General features: G+C 36.4%; 1 protein-coding gene across 2 annotated transcripts in view; it reads left to right on the top strand.

The window, feature by feature from the left end:
- The first annotated feature begins 547 nt into the window (after positions 1-547).
- PPP2R5A (protein phosphatase 2 regulatory subunit B'alpha) overlaps positions 548-19301 on the top strand; it is a 62412-nt gene continuing 43658 nt past the window's right edge. The window contains exon 1 of one of the 2 annotated variants that reach the window (XM_039230095.1): positions 548-825. In XM_039230095.1, coding sequence (XP_039086026.1) covers positions 642-825 — 184 coding nt within the window. In that variant the 5' untranslated portion in view covers positions 548-641. Of the gene's footprint in view, positions 826-14575; positions 14628-19301 lie in introns of those variants that run through there. The other variant, XM_039230096.1, reaches the window with a different exon arrangement.

Below are 19301 nucleotides of genomic sequence, written 5' to 3'. Positions count from 1 at the left end.
TTCTCCGTGGGCGGCGGAAGGGTGCGTGGGGGAGGGGGCTCGGACCGCTCGGAGCCTTGAGGAGCGAGTGTGTGCGCGCCCAGAGCCGGGGCGGTGGGTCACCGCCCCTGGAGATGAGGGTCCGGCGGTGACAGGGAAGGAAAAGCGGGCACCGCGGCGGCGGCTCGGAGGGGACCCGCGATGGCAGCGCCTCGGGAGGAGGCTGCAGGCAGGGCCAGCTGCGCTGGCAGCGGCCACTGAGGGGCCGGCCGGCTGGCGAACTGGGCTGAAGAGAAGAGAGGCGCGCTCGGCGTCCGCACCCCCGCGCCCTCGCCTCAGTTGTCCAAACTTCAGGCTCTCTTCCACCCGCCCTCCGCGCCCGAAGTCAACAACTTCTTCACCCTCCTCCGCCCCCGCCCTTGCCTCCGTCAGCCCCGGGAGGTGGCCGCGCGGCGGGGACCAGGAACCCTCGGCACTGAGATGTGGCCGTGAGGCGGCGGCGGGGAGAAGCTCGGCGGCGCCCCGGAGCGGGAGGGCGGCGCGGCCGGGGGGACGGGGCGGAGGGGCGCGAGCTCTCCGCGCCTCTCCCCCGCCTCCTCCTCCTGCCGCTGCCCGTTCCGTGCTTGCAGCAGCAGGAGCTGCCAAGCGCCAGGGCCGCGGCGATGTCGTCGTCGTCGCCGCCGGCGGGGGCTGCCAACGCCGCCGCCATCTCGGCCTCGGAGAAAGTGGACGGCTTCACCCGGAAATCGGTGCGCAAGGCGCAGAGGCAGAAGCGCTCCCAGGGCTCGTCGCAGTTCCGCAGCCAGGGCAGCCAAGCGGAGCTGCACCCTTTGCCCCAGCTCAAAGGTAACCTCCGAGGGTGCAGCCCCGGGGTGGTGTCGGGGGGGCGCAGGGGCTCGCCCCCGCGCCGCCAGAGCCATTTCCTCCTGGGATTTCCTTCTGTCCCGGCGGGGCTCGTGGTGAGAGCCGTGTTTCCAGTTTGCCTCCCCCCACCGCACCCCGCTCGATTCACACAGGTTTGGTGTTCAGAGCCTTGCTTCTCCCCGATTCACCTGAACTCTTCCCATCCTCGAGGATGCCAAGCCCCCTCCCCACCTGCGCGCTCGCTCACCTGCCCTTGGCGATTGCAACTCTCCTCCTGCGTCCCGCGAGGTAGTTCCTCACTCTTCCTCCGGGCTTGCCTTTCCCCTTGTGGCTTAAACAACCTCCCCTACCTTTCCGACCTGTACTCTCTCTCTCGGAGACCCTCCTCCGCTTTTCTGACACTTTCGACTACTTCTTTACTTTTCCAGTTATCAAGCGTCTGCACTCACCCTCTCCTCACCTCCCCTTCCCATTGATCTTTCCTACGAGTCGCACTGACCGGGATCTGTCGGCTATCTTAAGGCAGACAACGGTCAGGAGTTAGCTGGTTTTCAGATTTATTTGTAAGAACAAGCCTAAAAATCTGACTAGTGTGGTGTCTTATTTCCTGAGTCGTTAGGTTTAGATGGTATCGTTAACTCAAAGTATAGAAAGACTTAAAAATACTTTATTGCCTGCGAAGATACACAGGGTAAATTTGGAGAAGTGCGAAAGAGTTAAATAGTGTTGGCTCTGCCATGGAATGGGAACTTAGTTCGCGAGGCAGGGATTCCAGGGACTCTGTAGGTTTGTACAGTAATTCAAGTTCGCATCCGTGCCTAATGCTTTACAGGAGAACTTGGCACTTCTTTTGGCTCACTTTTACTAGATTTAGAAGATTTTTAATAAAGTATTTCCTGGTGGTCTAGTTTATTCTCTGTGCCTTACTCTCTTTTAATTTTATAATTTTAATGTCTTCGCTTTTTACGAGCTAGAAATTGCCTTGGAATAAAATGATAATGCTCTTAGATATTTAAAACAATTCTTACACAAAAGAAACCTCATATAAATCCAGATCATCTGTTTTGCAAGACCTGGAAGATAAAGATTCATACTAAAGTAAATGTTCAGATTTTTCAATCCATTTCATCTCCTTCGAGGGTAATATGGTTCTGATTTGTCTTCGGACCTATGAATCCAGCCTTAGTTTGGCTGGGTGTCTAAAGAAAACCCCAGATCAAATCACAGTTGACCTACAGTAGATCTGGAACTCCATTCAGACCCTATACTGCCTTGCCTCTCCCTGCTTCTAAATCAAGAACATCCCACAGCCAGAATCAAACTGGCTTTTGAAAGAAGGTTTTATTTAAGATGTATGTAGCTTGTGTTGCTGCATTTATCATTGTTCTTTAGTATGAAAAATGGTTAAAATTTACATATCATAGTCCATGGTAAACCACAATGGTAGGCGTTCCCAAGATTTTAATTCTTGAGTGATGTCATAGCTATAAAAGAATATCATCTTACCCCTTAGGACATTGTATTGCTGTTCATGGATTTTAAAGTGTAAAAATTAAAACGATATAAAAGTTAAATGATAGAAAAATTAGAACATTCTTTATCGTTGATTTTCCATTAAATTGTGAAATTATTTTCTGTAAGTTGAAGGTTTACTGCTAGCATTTTTCATATTTATTAAATTTGGTTTTTAGTAAGGTATTGTGGATCCTTAGTGTTGTCTTTATTAATATGATTTATGTAATAAAAATAATTGCATATTTAACATAGTAAATCAAGCTAGGAAGTGCAGTTTTAATACAGTTTTTAAAAGCTTGACAAACAATGCGGAGTCAGTAATCCTCTAAGTTATATGTACATAGTTCAACAACCTGAAGGTGCCATTGAATGTTTTATTTATAGTATTTGGTCACTAGCAGAGAAAAAACTAAATTGGAACATTAGATAACAAATGGATATTTAACTTGAAAATATAGTGTTCTTAAAAGGAAAGTTAGGTATTCAAGATAAATTTATGCAAATTTAATTGTGGAAATAAGACCCTTTCTTGGATTACCCACTAATAATAGCTACTTTTACTCCAGATGCCAAAATGCTTGAAAAGTGCTTTTTTAAAAAATTCAGTTGCTTCACATCGTACTTTGGCAGTGTACTTGATACCACTGAGTTGTGTGCTTTTTCTGTAGTAGTTTTTTCCATTTGTGGTCTTAAGAAAAACCAATGGAAAGCCCTTTAGTATGAGTATGAAAGAGAATTTTTCTTTCTGCTCTGAAATATGATCTTCCTGTGGAGAGATTCAGATATTTGTGGGCAACCTAGATCTTTCAAGTGTTTATACTAACCTGCTTATGTTACACTTTGTCCACATGGACCTAAACTGGAAAGGTGCCAGCTATTTTCCTCAAAGCATACTATGGGTAAGGATTAACAAAATAATCCAACTTTTTCATCTATAAGAAGTTTATTTGTGCAAAAATCACTTAGTAAGTAGGTTGCAGGATTTTAATAGGGAAAATGTTCAGAGAAAACTTGTTATAGAACATGTTTAATAAAAAAGCCTTGTTAAAAGGATTTTTTAAAAATGAGAAACTGTTATGTGGGTCCAGAAAATTAAACTGCCTTATTGTATAGCTTAAAAATTTTTTTTTTCGAAACACTTTTTAATTTTCTTTTATGTTAATTGTATAAGTTTCCCCTGAGAAGTAGGTACTAGAAATAAAAGTAGAAGCATTTTATTAATCATTTTTTTCCTGTTTTTAAATTTAAGTTAGTATAGGACTTAATTTTTCTACTCCAGACTTTTCCTTTAGTAACCAACAGTTAGGAAACTTATAACCAAAAAAAACTGTTACTCACAATAGAAAGTTTTTCAGCTTATTTTAACCTATTTTGTCCCTAGGAGAATTTGTTTGGTAAAGAGTAGTTGCCTGACATTTAAATAACCCTTAGCATTTACAAATTGTTTCATACTTTTATTTCTTTAATTATAAAAACAGTATTGTGTATAATTAGTGGAACAGTCCAAAGATGTGTAACTCCTAATCCCTGATATCCCTTTCTTTTTCACACTTACTAAGGAAATGCTGTTGAGTGACAAGCCATAGCTCAGTGTATTTTTACAAACATTTCATTGGGTCATCCCAGGAGCTCTGTGCAAAACTAGTATTATTCACATTTTATTGACAAGAGAAGTTGAGGTTTATACAGCTAGTTTCAGGCCTGTGATTATTTATCTGGTGTTGCGACTGATCCTGGTACACAGGTCAAATGATTTCAGTATTTGTGCTGTTAACCTATTTTATAAAAATTTGAACCAGTATGATAGAGTCAGGTCATTGGGGCAGTCCAGGGTGAAAGGTAGATTTTTAATCTTTCTGAGTTGTTTTCCTTATCTGTAAAATGGGGATAATACCTTCTCCCTCCCCAGGATTGTAGGGAGTAAGGGAAATAATGTAATTAAACTATCTAAAAATAGACAAAGAATGTTAACTCCCATTGTCTTTGATATTTCAAAACCCAGATTAAAAATGTTTATTAAAAAATTTTTTTTAACGTTTGTTTATTTTTGAGAGAGCTCAAGCAAGGGAAGGGCAGAGAGAGAGAGGGAGACACAAATCTGAAGCAGGCTCCAGGCTCTGAGCTGTCTGCACAGGGCCTGTTGCGGGACTCAAACTCACGAACTGCAAGATCATGCATGACCTGAGCTGAAGTAAGACGCTTAACTGACTGAGCCAGCCAGGCGCTCCAAAAATATTTTTAAATGAAAGATTCACATAAATAGTAAACTTTCCTGGGGACTTAAAGTTTGATTTTATTGATAATCAGTTTGCAGATATGATTTATGTGAAGATGAAGCTATATCATTTTTCAGCATTGGTGTAGAAGTGGAAATAGGGTAGAATTAAACTGTTTAAAACATTAAAAGCTGTAGTTACAGGATTTTTACCAGGCAAAGAAATGGAATTAACCGGTAGAATTGTAGAGCTGTGCATTTCTCCTACAAGAACCAGTAAATGGCAAAGAACAGAATGAAACTGGCTTTGAGACTGGAGTGAAGAACTTCCTAAGTTATCACTCAGATTCTTTGTTGGTGTATTCTTAGAAACTGGGTCCCACTGGAGGTATCCGGGCCAGTGACCATGATGCTGATTTGAAGTGCCTTGCTTACCTTTAGGGAGAGAAATTTTTTTCCCTTGAGGTATGTAGTCTTTTAGGGTAACTGGAACAAGAACACTGACATGATCTGAAGTTTTGTAACTATCTTACCTTTCTTATGGGGGAAACGTTACTAACTCTTTTAAGGTTTAAAGGTCTTCTCAAAGTTAATAGAAATTTCTCTAAATCCAAAACCCCTTTTTATAGTTGGGTTAGCTCTCAAGGAGAGTTGAAATTCATCTGAATATATCAAGAGAAATGTTTGTTTGCAAAGGCATACAACATTTTTGTCATTTTAGGACTGTTTTCTGAAAATAATGCCATATTTCTTCTGAAAGACATTTTTTAATTAAATAAGTTTTTTGAGGATATACTTAGAGAAATTGATAATCTGGTATCCATTGCTGGCTTTCACATGAAAGCGAAATTCTCCAATTAAGTCTAATTTATCATCTTCAGAATTCCTATTTAGGGTCAAATCCCCCCCCCCCCCCACAATTTATTACCTACTCTGATTCTTAATGGAATTTCTTGTGCTTTTTTGAAGTATCTAATTGAATAAAGTGATAATACAGTAAAATGTATTTAGTTAAAATAGTGTGATCATTGAGATAGAGCGCTATCCTGTAAATAGTAGACTTGAGTTGTCTTTCTGCATCGTTGATGACTCAGAATTCTTTTGGCTAGTTGTTTAACCCCTTTGAACTTCAGTTTAATCATTTTTATTTGTAAGAATAACATTTTCCCTTGAAAATCACAAAGATAAATTAGTCCCTCTTGGGATGACAAAGACAAATTTATCAACAATTATTTGGAAAGTCTACTTGGGAAATAGATTTCTGTTTTTTATTTTTGAAATTTAACTTTTTAAATTATAAAAAGCTGGTAATGGAGACTAGCTTGTTTTTATTTTTGTATTTAGCACTCTGGATCTCCACCCTGGCTGAAAACTTTCAGAGCTTTAAAAAATATCAATGCCTAGGCCCACCCTCTAGAGATTCTAAATTAATTGGCCCAAGGTGGGATCCAGGCATTTGTATTTTTAAAAACTCCCATGGTGATTCCGATGTGCAGTCAGGGTTGAGATCACTAATTTAGCATTATCTGTCTCTGTCTATTGATTTAATTCATTAATTGAGACTTTGTCCTTTTCTCTCTGATACTCATGGCTCATTACCCAGCCTATTTACATTTCCTGCCCTCACTTCACCTCCTGCTATTTACTTTTCACTCTCTTAGCTTTGCTGCCCCCTATGGCTGATCAGCTGCTTTCCTGAAGAGATGTTAGATTTTAGAGTTTTAGGTATGATGAGATGATTCTATAAGGTTTTTCTGTGTTACTATAATTAAAGTCAACTCTTCTATATTAGGTGATCTGTTTTTCTTTTCTTTGTGATTTTGGAGCTGTGGCTGAATAAAATGAAAGTGAGAACATATCTTAGAGGTTTCCCTAGTTTTAATCCCATCATTCAGGGTAACATGGTGATTCCAATCACTCTGGCGTGTAATACTGATACTTGCCATACACTAAAAGCATTGTTCTGCTTCTTTAAGATTTAAAACTAAGATTATTCTAGTGTATATGTTGAATAGTAAGTATTAAACTTATTTTTGAACTTAACTATTTTTGGTTATGACTTGTATTTATTCAGCAACAAGCAATTTTTTTGCATAGTATTTTTATTTCTTGTTCTCTTAATCTGAACTACAGCTTTTTATTGAAGGTAGAGCAGCAAGGACTTGGTACCACTTTATTTCATAGCCCTATCTTGTCTTTGGCCTTACTGCTATTCAATTTTGAGTAAGACTCGTGTTTGTTTTCTTGAGTCAGTGTTCAGTTGTTATGGAGTGATATTCTCTCTCCAGAATGGTAAAATGTCTTTGAAAGCAGAAGTCATCTGTGTTTTCATATCCCATTGTGGTACCAAATACAGTATTGTGTGCATAGTAATTGTAGTTATGTAGTTGGAATGACTGTTTTGTTGAAGAAATTACCTGTTGGTTGACTGTTGACTTGCCTCCCTTCACACTCCTCCTCCACCCAGTTATTGCCTGTGCTTCTTTCAGTGTTGTTTATTCAGTGATATTTGATGCTATCAGTAGCTTGGTTCTCTTCTGTTTTGTTTTTTATTTTAATATATTTGTGCCTAAATCTGGTTTAAGGTTTTTAAGTAAAAAAAAAAAAAAAAAAATCTGAGCTTTTGATAGCATGATAGTACATAGTAAATGTAAGTTTAAAACAAAGGATTGTTTGTTTCTATATTTTGTGCTTTGCAAATGACTGGTTTAAGGGACATGAAACATTACTGATAGATTTCTTGTAGGGAAAGATGTTATGGAAGGTTTATGTGGAACAGTAGTACTGGGTTAACTCTCATATGTGGACATGTGTATACAAACATTGTATAAACTCAAATAATTAGTTTGCAGTAATTTCTAAATTTGAGTTGCAGTCTTTATAAGGATGTCCTTGAAGGAGATGAAAGGAACAGATTTTAAATATATAATTACTTTTAATGCATTATTGTGTAACAAGGAATGTTAATGCTTTGCTGAAAGTGTTTTACATGACAGAGTAGGTTTATGCAAAATAAACTCTACTTGTCTGGGCAGGATACTGACTAATAAGCAGTTTCAAGTTTACTTTTTTTGTATTATCTTTTGAACTCTTCCCTGAAGAAATTTGTTTGTGTGGGCTTTTCTAGTGAGTACTGGTGAATTTTAGAAATCTTGCAGTTTTGATCAGAAATCCTTAAGAAGCATATTATGATTTTGTGGGAGAGTACTTTGCTGAATACAATAGGCTCACAGGATGAAATTCAGAGAACATGTTTCTAACTTGGACACTGACAGCAAGGGATTTCTTGGGAACACACTCCTCCTACTGGAATGGGCATGCTAATTGCATCTACTATAACCTGACCATGATGTTATATCTAGTTGAGCCTTCTGGTTCTGAGTGGGACCACAGAAGTCATTGTAATTTAGCCTCCACTGGGAATCTACTTCACTTTTTCAAAATAAATAGCTATCTTGTCATTTCATCAGAGAAGCTTTCTTTAATGTAGGGAGAAAAGTATGGGGTTTTTAAGCTCCTAGAGGCTTTCTTGATTTTGTTTAGTTAATGAATTAACTGTATGGACATACCTAAAAAGAGAATAAATGTCTAAAACAAGAATTTTTAAATTACTGGACTTAAAACTTGTAATTCAGAAGTATTACATCTTAAATATGGCTTCCAAAATTACACATTTTCTCTTTTAATTGGTTTTGCCTGTGTTTCACACTCATTAAAAGATAATCTAGAATTATAGCTATTATCAGAAGTTAACGATTATTTAAGCATATTACTAATCTCATTCCTTTAATAAAGTGAAGAAGATGGGACAGTTTTTGTTGTAAACTCTGAATTTTGATTAGCAAAACTGAGTGTTTCAAACAGACTTTTCTAATAACACCTGCTGAAGCAATATGTAAAATAAGACCTGTTTTCTGTAGAAATATGTATCTGCTTTAAAAAAAAATAAAACTTACAGTACCATTCTTCTTTTAATTGGCCAGAGGAAAAAGATCTTGTTTACCTGCTGTTAAAACTATATACATACTTTCTTTCAAAATCTGGTGCAGACATATTTTCCTCTCTTTGGTATTCATAGTGCTTAAAATTTAGAGATTAAATCTTTATTTAATAAAGTGAATAAAATGATGAATGCTTTTTTTTTAAATTAAGTGTCTTTAGGAAATTGTAGTTTGGTGGGATTATAGACATGTAAGCAGGCAGCTTCAATTACTATCATAAGTTTTGAGGTAAGAGTAAGCAGTAAGTGGTTAGGGTAGTGTAAGGGGGACCCAATCCAGTTTTGGTATGTAAGGAGAGAGATCAGGGAAAGTTTCCTAGAGAAAGTGACAGGTACACTGAGACCTAAATGATCTTGTTCAGCCAAGACAGATGGGGTCTAAGAGGTCCACCAAAAGGCCAATGTGTGCAGCCCCAGGGGTGAATGAGTAGAGCATATTTGGGTAACTGCCAGCAGTCTGTGGCTGTGATAAAGAGTATTGTACTAGGGAACTGATTAGAGACGAGACTGGAGCAACAATTAGGGTCTAGGTCATAGTCTAGATGCCATGTATTGCCTTTACTCCTCTGATAATAGCATGAAGAATAAATTGGGAGATGGGTGTAAGGAACACTAGTTGGGATGCAGGCAAAGTAATCAAGACAGTAGAGGAAGGTGGCCTCGTCTAAGGCAGGAATTGGCGAGAGGGAAAAAATGATGATACATTTCTAATTTGGGCAGCAAGAGGCACAACAGCAATTTACTGAAAGGGGAAGAGAGGAAGATCAGATTTGGGAGAAGATAATGTTTTTTTTGTTGGACAGGTTGAAATGCCTGTGGGAAATCAAAGCAAAGCTGTCTAGTAGGAAGTTAGATATTTGGTTCCAGAGCTAAATAGAAAAACCTATGCCAGAGATAACAATTTGGGAGTCTTTAGAGTAAGATTCTTTTTTAAGTTTATTTATTTTGAGAGAGAAAGACAGCATGAGTGAGGGAGGGGCAGAGAGAGAGATAGAGAGAGAGAATCCCAAGCAGGCTCTGCACAGTCAGCACAGAGCCCAGTGCAGGGCTCAAACTCATGAAACCCTGAAACCATGACCTGAGCTGAAGACAAGAGTAAAAGGCTGAGCAGCCCAGGAGCCCCGGAGTCTTTAGGTTCTTTCTTAAAGGTGGCATTTGAAATGAGGCAAGTAGAAGCAACCACTGAAAATGTGTAGAAAGAGAAGAGGCCAAGGAATACCGTTATTTAGATGATGATCAAAGGAAAAGGGGTAGTCTCAAGGTAAGAGAGACAGCTTAAGTGGAGGCAAAGGAAAACAGTTAAGAGTGGAAAAAAGGTAATCAAGGGAAGAAGATCTTTGAAAATGGGGATGGGGAACTAGTAATGTTGAAAAGAGCTATTGACAAGCCAAGTAAGCTGGAAAGTTTCCATGGGTTTAGTAGTCTGAGTAACACTGGTGACTTGAGAGGCATTTTGGAGGATTGATAGACTTAAAATTTCTGTAAAGTGAGGAATTAATGGAAATTGTTAAAGTCAAGTCAGTGAATACGGACTTCTCTTTTAGGAAGCCTGACATTTAGAAAAAATACATCACTAGCTTTTGGGTGCAGAATAGATATTGTATCAGAATAAGATTTTTAATAGGACTAGTTAAGAGGTAATTTTACTAGGCAAGGGGAGACATGGCGTGGGCTATGGGGACATTGGGCTAGGGGTGGAAGCAGCCAAAATGGAGAGAAAGAGGAGTATTTGAGATGTATCTTAGATAGAACTTGTTAATTATTTGAGGGGAGATGGAGGGAAGATAGCAATCCAGATGTTTTTGCTTGGACCACTGAGTAGATAGGTCTGCCACCACTGAGAAGAAATACATTAAAGAATGAACCGATATAGAGGGAAAAATCCAGAATTGTATTTTGAAATTTGACGTTTTGAGATATTCTTTTGAGAGTGTGAATCAGAGTACTCATTTGGTAATTTCTATGACTTCTAAACATTAATTACAAGATTTTCAAGTTTGCCTCTTAGAAAATGGTCATAGTTTGAGATGTTGGTTGGCTACTTGGTCTTCTGGCCAAATAGGGATTATCTATTCACTATACTGTGGAATGTCTGTGTACGCCAGATGGTATACGTGTGAGGGAGATCACAAAATATGTTGGGACAAGTGCATGAGTAAGGTTAGAATTACTTATTGCCTGTTTTCTGCCTTTAGACCATAAGTAAAGTGCTCCAAGACCTGAGATCTGTGTCTTCTTCCCCAGCAATTGGGTAGTCTGTTCATGGTTTTATTGTTTATTGAATGAAATAACGAAGCAAAAGCTATTAAATTGACTTAAAAACACCATTTTGTGTCATGCAGTAGTTGACAGTTTTATAATGATTGATAACCAAGTCCCATAATGTTTACATACAGCCCTAAATTTAGCTGTTGAGGAAGAAACCAAAACAGGTAGGTTATATTTTTGTGCAAGTCATTTATAGCCTAGTATCTTTTCAGTTGATTATTGATTCTTCCTCTGTAACATTAAACTGAAAATGTGTATTCCCTGCGCTAAAGCAAAATTAAGATTTCTTTTAGGTCCTGGCCTGGTAGACCAGTATTGAACATAGTTTTTTCTAAGAGTCTTCAAAGCATAGGATTTTTATTTCTTAAATTCTTCTGATAGAGAAATACTTCATTGATACTTCCTCCCTTTTAAAAGTAATGGAAAATTTTTGTTGGAGAACATTTGTTTTATGAATGTGTACTGAGAAACAAGATGAAGGAACTTTTATCACTCAACACTTTTGTCCGAGCTAGATTTAGAATATGGAGTTAAGGTTAAAATCTATAATTAGCAGCTTTGAGGAGTTATTTTGAAATATTAAGAACTGATCAGCCTGTCTACTTATTTTTGCCTCTCTTTTGGAAATGCTATGTATATTTCAGTCTCCTTTATATAAGTTACGTACACACAGTTTTGAAAACTTGTATTTGTGGCCACATTAGCATAGTCTTTCTGATCATTATTTCCCAGCTTGAGGAAGGAAATAAATTGAGGCAAAATAGCTAAGTCTTGGATATAAAAATCATTTGGGCTAATTCATCTATCACTTTACTGATTTTATTCTGTAAATCCTCCAGAAAAACAAATTAGATGATGTCATTTCTTTAAGTAGTTGTCCATGTATGTTTGTCCTTCCAGTGAATGAACCAGCCTAAATTTGAATCCAAAGTGGAAATAAATTAGTAAATGTAACAATGAAATGCTTTTAAGGCACATTTAGTCTTAATGGTCATATTTCTTTCATAGAAAATTTCTATCATTCATGTAGGAAACTTAAAAATAAACCAGCTTTTACCTAGCTACCAGATACCCAGACACTGATTTTGGTATTTCATATATTTTGATATCCTGTTGGTTTTTTTGAGGGAAAGAGAGACAGAGTGAACGGGGGAGGAGCAGAGAGAAAGGGAGACACAGAATCCAAAGCAGGCTCCAGGCTCTGAGCTGTCAGCACAGAGCCTGTTGTGGGGCTCGAACTCAGAGCAGTGAGAACCTGAGCCGAAGTTGGATGCTTAACTGACTGAACCACCCGGGTGCCCCTGATACCATTTTTAATTTGGACTGCATGGACGACCTTACACATAACATATTTTGATATTTTGAGAACTGATTTTTTTTCCTTTTTTTTTTCTTTCTTTCTTTTTTTTTTTTTTAAAGATCTGGAAAAGTAGCTTCTCCTGTGGAATAGGAATGACTATTTTAGGATACAATACTTGCTGTGAGTCATGAGTGAGTTTCAGTTTTCATGGTTTTCTAAAATAAACTCACTTAAGGACTGTGCAATAAGAAATGTCATATTCTTAACTACTCTATGTCTTTTATAATGGCTTTATGAGTTTTATAAAAACTGATAGACTCACTGTTAAATTTAAGTCAAAAAAGAATCTTACAAAGGTAGGAAATAAAAATCCCCAGAGGAAATGTCTCTTAAAATTGTGAGAATTATTCTCATGTTTTCCCATTAAGTGGGATCACATAATGTACGCTATTCTATAACCCATTTTTACTTAAATTGAATATTATAAATAGCATACTTCTGAAAGGAAAACATTAAAATTAATTTTTTATTTTTATTATTTTTTAGTAGGCTTCAGCCCAGCATAGAGCCCAATACAAGGCTTGAACTCATCACACTGAGATCAGAAATTGGACACTTCACCCGCCTACTGAGACGTCCAGGCGCCTCTAAAATTAATTTAGATTTGTTTCTGAATAAAGTTTTTTATTTCTGGAAATACTAGATCAAATCACTTTAGACCTAGAAAAATTCCTTGTATTAAAAGGAGAGGAAATAATTTCTAAGACCACTGGTATTTAATTTTAGGGAGGTTATACATAGATCTCTTAGAAAACCTAATTAAAGAAAAGCATCATCTTCTCAGAAACTATTATATACAGTATTGTGTGTATAATTTTAGAGTTCTTGGATTCACCACCACCACCCTGAAGCCCATCTATGGCCTGATGGTGGGGTGTTTGTAGACCTTAGGGCCTGTTTCAGAGACTTGAACAACCTTGATAAGTCAGTAATCCCTTTCCTTAACATGGTAGCAGGTGTTTCTTAGGAGTTACAGGGAGGAGTAGCTGCCAGTTGGAACCTCATTACAGCCATGAAAACTGAAAATAGCTATAGAGGCATTGATCTATGAAGATCTGTTTAATACTTCTCATTCCCCCAAAACTCCAAATGAAAAACAAAATGCTTCTAAAAACCTGTTTTATTTAATGAATAACAGGTTTTACATTCAAATTGAATTAAGCAAAAACAGTGTTTCAAAATTTATCACACAGAAAAAAGACAACCCAAAAAACAAATTGAATTAAGCACATGACACAGATATTCCATTTATAAGTATATTTCAAAGATATTGCAGGTTTGGTTCCACCACAATAAAGTAAATATCACAATAAAGTGAGTGAAATGAATTTTTTTATTTCCCACCACATGTAAAAGTTGTATTAACGCTGGACTGAAGCACGCAATGGCTTTATGGCTAAAAAGTACCTACCTTAATTTAAAAGTACTTTATTGCTAAAAAATGCTAATCATCAGCTTTCAGTGAGTCATAATCACTGATTATAAGTCACCATAACAAGTAAAATAATGAAAAAGTTTGAAATATTCTAAGAATTACCAAAACGTGACACAGAGACACAAAGTGAGCAAATGCTGTTAGAAAAACGATGCCAGTAGACTTGCTTAATGTAGGGTTGCTACAAACCTTCAATTTGTAAAAACTGCAGTGTCTGCAAAGTGCAATTTAATAAGGTATATGCACATACCCTCTTAGGAGCCTGCTTTTCAGTATTCTTTCTAAAATTCCAGATTTCTGTATTCCAAGAAATGCCCCATATTAGCTTATCTTCATTTCTTGTTCTTTTCTACGTTATCAGAAGTTGTTTTAGAAGACAAAAGATAGTTAATTTTTGTGAGATAAAAATCAGTGTATTCTTATCTTTCGATACTGCAATAATTGTGGATCTATTCACATTTGAATAGTAACTGAATAAAGCACAGAAATATTTATGTTCTTTAAAGTTTTAGATGTATTCTTGTGGTTTTTTTTAAAGTAATATTTGTATATAGGATTCATTATCAAACTGGTAGGGTGCATGGACTGAAATTTCCTAAAAGGTGATACCTCCATTTTTTCCTCGACCATTTTCAATTTTAATGAAATCTTAGATCCTTAACTGAGTCCTATTTGCAATGCTGTGAATCATTTGTTAATAAATGTTTCTATTGTTCCTTTATAATAGTTTGATCCTCTAAAGTTTCAAGTAAAAGCTGATTTTAGAGTCTTAGTTATTAATGTTCTAGGAGTATTGCCAAAAAAAGCTACATGTCCTATATTCTGTGCCAGTTTCTTAAATTAGAATCTTGGATTGCATCCTCAGCATGTCACTGTAGTGGTATTGCTGCGTTGCTATGATACGGTGCTTGTTCTATAATTTGTAGCATGAATCCTATATGAGAGCCTACTTTAGATTTCAAAAATGTGAGCATCAGTAATTGGAAATATGGTACGTTTTTCCTTTAAGAAAAATTATATCTATAAAACTTCTGTTACAGATTATGATACTTGATACTTTAACTATTCTTAGATGTAAAATAGATTAACAATGAACAACTTGAAATAATTTGGTTATCCCTGAAAAGTTTAGTTTATCACATTGAGTTTTATGACAAGGGGCAAGAAAAGGAAGGCTTTATGATAATGGATATTGAAATTTCACCATTCTACTTGATAGTTGAGGTCTTAAGAGAAATGAATATAAACTAGATTTTCTGGTAACATGAATTTGAGACAGTGATCAAAACTACATTACACAGGAAAACTCCAAATTATCTTACTCTATGGAATTTTTTTTATTCAGTAAACTGTTCTTAAAACCAACCCTATGTAGTTCTATTGATAAAATATTATTAATTCTTATGTGGTGGTTTTTGTGTTTTCGTTTACATATTCCATATAAATAAGTACAGATGACATAAAGACCAAACAAGGGTATTCTAGGCATGTGTTGTATATACATTGGTGGTAGAATGAAGTTTTTATGATTATTGGTTAGTGTCCTTTGATATTTAAACCACAACTGATCTTTAAACTTTTACTGTCTTTCAGTAATGTTTTGCATACTTGGTATGAAAGTATTTTAGAGACTAGGACTGAACTAAAATTTTTAACAGCTTTATTGAGGTATAATTCGTATACTGTACAATTCACCCATGGCTTTTAGTATATGTACAGATATGTGCATCCATCACTACAGTCAATTTTAGAACACTTTCATAATTTCAAAAAGAAATGCCATACCATTTAACAATTACTCCTCATCTCACTCATCCCCTACTCTAAGCAGCAGCCACTGATCTACTTTCTGTCTCTGGACTCTTTCTTCTATCTACCTTCTTTTCCCTATTCTGGACATTTTATATGAATGGGATCATATATAGGCTTTTGCAACTCTTTTATACCACTGGCTTCTTTTCACCTGACATAATATTTTCAAAGTTCATCCATGTGGTAACGTGTATCAGTATTTCATTCCTTTTATGGCTGAGTAATAATCCATTGTATTGCTTTAGCACCATTTTTTATTTGTTCATTCATCCATTGATGGACATTTGGGTTTCCCACCTTCTGGTTATTATGGATAATGTTGCTGTAAACATTTGTGTACAAGTTTTTGTGTGAGCATGTGTTTTAATTTCTCTTTGTTGTATACCTAGAAGTAGAATTTCTGGGTCATATGTAATTCTGTGTTTAATTGCTTAAGGAACTGCCACACTTGTTTTCTACTGTGGCCACACTATTTTACATTCTTACCCACCAGTTTATGATCTCTACATACCCTCACCAACACTTACTATTCTGACTTTTTTAATACAGCCATCCTGACAGAAATGAAGTATGGTCTTTTTGTGGTTATGATTTGCATTTCTCTAATGACTAAAGGTGTCAAGCATCTTTTAATGTGCTTTTTGGCTATTTGGTGTATCTTCCTTGTAGAAATGGCTCTTCAGACCCTCTGCCCATTTTTTAATTGAGTTGTCTTTTTTTATTAAGTCGTAATGTTCATTTGTCTTTTCACTTTCTTAATGGTATCCTTTGAAGTACAGATGATTTTAATTTTGATAAAATCCTAAATTATCTTTTTTCTTCCTTGTTCCTCATGCTTTTGGTGTCCTTTATATTTCTTATAGGAAATATATCTTACCTTTATATTTTCTTACAAGGATATTATAGTTTAGCCCTAGGTCTTTGACGCATTTTGAGTTCAATTTTTGTATGGAATGTGATGTAACAGTTCAGATTTATTCTTTTTCATGTAGCTATTCAGACGTCCTAGCACCATTTGTTGAAAATATGCTTTCCTCATTAGATGGGGACACTTGTTGAAAACTTGTTTCACCTTGTTGAAAAGCAGTTGGCACATAGTTTTTTTCCTGGGATTTCAGTTCTATTCCACTGATCTATGTTCTTTGGCTTATCAGTACCACACTGTCTTGAATACTGTTGCTTTGTGTAGTACAATTTGAAATGGAGAAATGGGAGTCTTCCTACTTTGTTCTTTTCTTTCAAGACTGTTTTGGCTCTTCTGGCACATTTGCATTTGCAAAAGTTAGGTTATTGATTTGAGATTTTTATTTGTTTTTCTATAGGTATTTACAGCTGTAAATTCCCTTTTAAATACTTTTTAGCTATATCCCAAATGTTTTGGTTTTTTGTGTCTTCATTTTCATTTGCCTCAAAATATTTTCTGATTTTTCCTTTGGTATCTTTGATACATTAGTTATTTAAGAGTATGTATGGTTTATTTTCTGCATATTTGTGAGTTTCCCAATTTGTTTTCTGTTACTGATTTATAATTTCATTCTCCATGGTCAGAGGGACATACTTTCTGTATTTCTATGTTTTCACTTTTTTTGAGGTTGGTTTTATGACTTGGCATGTGGCCTGTCCTAGAGACTGTTCCATGTGCACTTGAGAGTATGTATTCTGCTGTTGTTGGGTGAAGAATTCTATAGTGTATATAAATTCTCTAGTGTTCTATAGAAGTCTGCTAGGTATGGTTAATTTATAGTGTTATCTAAGTCTTGTATTTCCTTGACTTCTGTCTAGTTGTTCTATCCATTATTAAAAGTGAGATATTATGGGGCGCCTGAGTGGCGCAGTTGATTAGGTATCTAACTCTTGATTTCAGCTTAGGTCATGATCTCATGGTTTCATGAGTTTGAGCCCAGCGCCAGGCTTTGTGTTGACAATGTGGAGCTTGCTTGGGACTCTCTCCCCTCTCTCTCTGCCCCTCCCACTTGTGCGTGCTCTCTCTCTAAATAAACATTTTAAAATATTTGAAAAAATGATATCTTGAAGTTTTTCTTATTGTTGAAATGTCCGTTTCTTTCTTCATTTCTATTAGTTTTGCTTTATATATTTTGGAACTGTTAGTAGGTACACAGATTTTTGTAATTGTCACATGTTAGTCATGAATTGGCTCTTTTATCATAAAATGATTCTCTATCTCTAGTTTGTTTTAAAATCTGTTTATCTGATATCAGTATACCACTCTAGATTTCTTGTGTTTGTTTGCATGATATATCACTTTCTATCCTTTTATTTTCAGTCTATTTGTGTCTTTGAATCTGATTTATTTTGGGGAGATAGCATATAATTAGGTATTTTTTTATTCAGTTTGAAATCCCTGCCTTTTGATTGGATTGTTTAATCCATTTGTATTTAATGTTATTTGTTGATATAGTTGGATTTATGTCTGCCATTTTACTTTTTGTTTTGTGTGTCTCATGTCTTGTTTTATATTCTTCCTTTACTGCTTTCTTTAGTATTAGGTGAATATTTTTCAGAGCAGCATTTGTTTGTTTAATGATTTTTTTTATCATTTTGAGTTTATTTTTAGTGGATGCCCTTGGGCTTATCATATATATACATATTAACTTACTGAGATCAACTTCAGATTTATATTCACTTATTTCCAGTGAGATATAGAAACATTACTTATGCATTCATCTATTTCCTTTCCCTCCTTTCTTTGGCATTGTTATTCAGTTACATTTATTAATGTTACAAACCAAATAGTGTGTTAGTGTACTTATTACTTTACCATCATTAGTTAGTGATCCTTTACCCCCATACATATTTGCTCCCACCCATCTCCTTTGTGCTTTTATTGGCAAATGTATTTTTATATATGGTAATAACCTAATTTTATTTTTATATATTTATATATATTTATATTACTTTATACGATGGTTTTTTTAAATCAGTTAAGAGAAAAAAATATGCATTTATACTGCCTTTTATGATTACATAATTAACTTTACTGGAGCTCTTTGTGGTTTCTGTGTGGATTTGAATTACTTTCTGTGGTTACTTGCTTTCAGCCTGATGGAATTCCTTTAATGTTTCTTGTAAGGCAGTTTGGGTAGCCTCTCAGTTTTTGTTTATTTGGGAATGTCTTTATTTTGCCTTCATTTTTAACAGTCTTTTTTCATGTTTATTTTTGAGAGGGAGAGCGTGTGAGCAGGGGAGGGGCAGAGAGAAAGGGAGACACAGAACCCAAGGCAGGCTCCAGGCTTTGAGCTGTCAGCACAGAGCCCAACATGGAACTCGAACTCACGAACCCATGAATGAGATCATGACCCGAGCCAAAGTCCGATGCTTAACCAGCTGAGCCATCCAGGTGCCTCTGCCTTCATTTCTGAAAGATAGCGTTGATGGATATAGGACTTGGGGTTGACAGGTTGTTTTGTTTGTTCTTTTTGAGCAGTTTGAATATGTTACTCCGCTGTTTTCTAGCCTCTACTATTTCTACTGAGAAGTCAACTGTTCATCTTAGCCTTTGTAATTGACTAGTTGTTTTTCTTTTGCAGCTTTCAAGAATTTCTCCTTGTCTTTGACTTTCAGTGCTTCTATTATGGTATATCTGTGAATCTCCTTTGTATTTTTCCTTCTTAGAGTTTTTGAGTTTTCTGGGTGTGCAGTTTAGTGTTATTCTTAAATTTGGGAAGTTTTCAGTCATGATTTCTTCTAATATTTTTTATGCTTCTTTTCCTTTTGGTACTCCTGTTGTGTGTATGTGGTATACTCTGTGGTGTCCCACAGATCTTAGAAGTTGTGTGTTTTTTTTAAATGTTTTTAAAATTTATTTTGAGAGAGAGTATGCATGAGTAGGGGA

This window comes from Hyaena hyaena, unplaced genomic scaffold (assembly GCF_003009895.1).
Source record: "Hyaena hyaena isolate Hyena2069 unplaced genomic scaffold, ASM300989v1 scaffold_43, whole genome shotgun sequence".
Lineage (NCBI taxonomy): Eukaryota > Metazoa > Chordata > Mammalia > Carnivora > Hyaenidae > Hyaena > Hyaena hyaena.
This window is presented reverse-complemented; position numbering and strand designations above follow the sequence as displayed.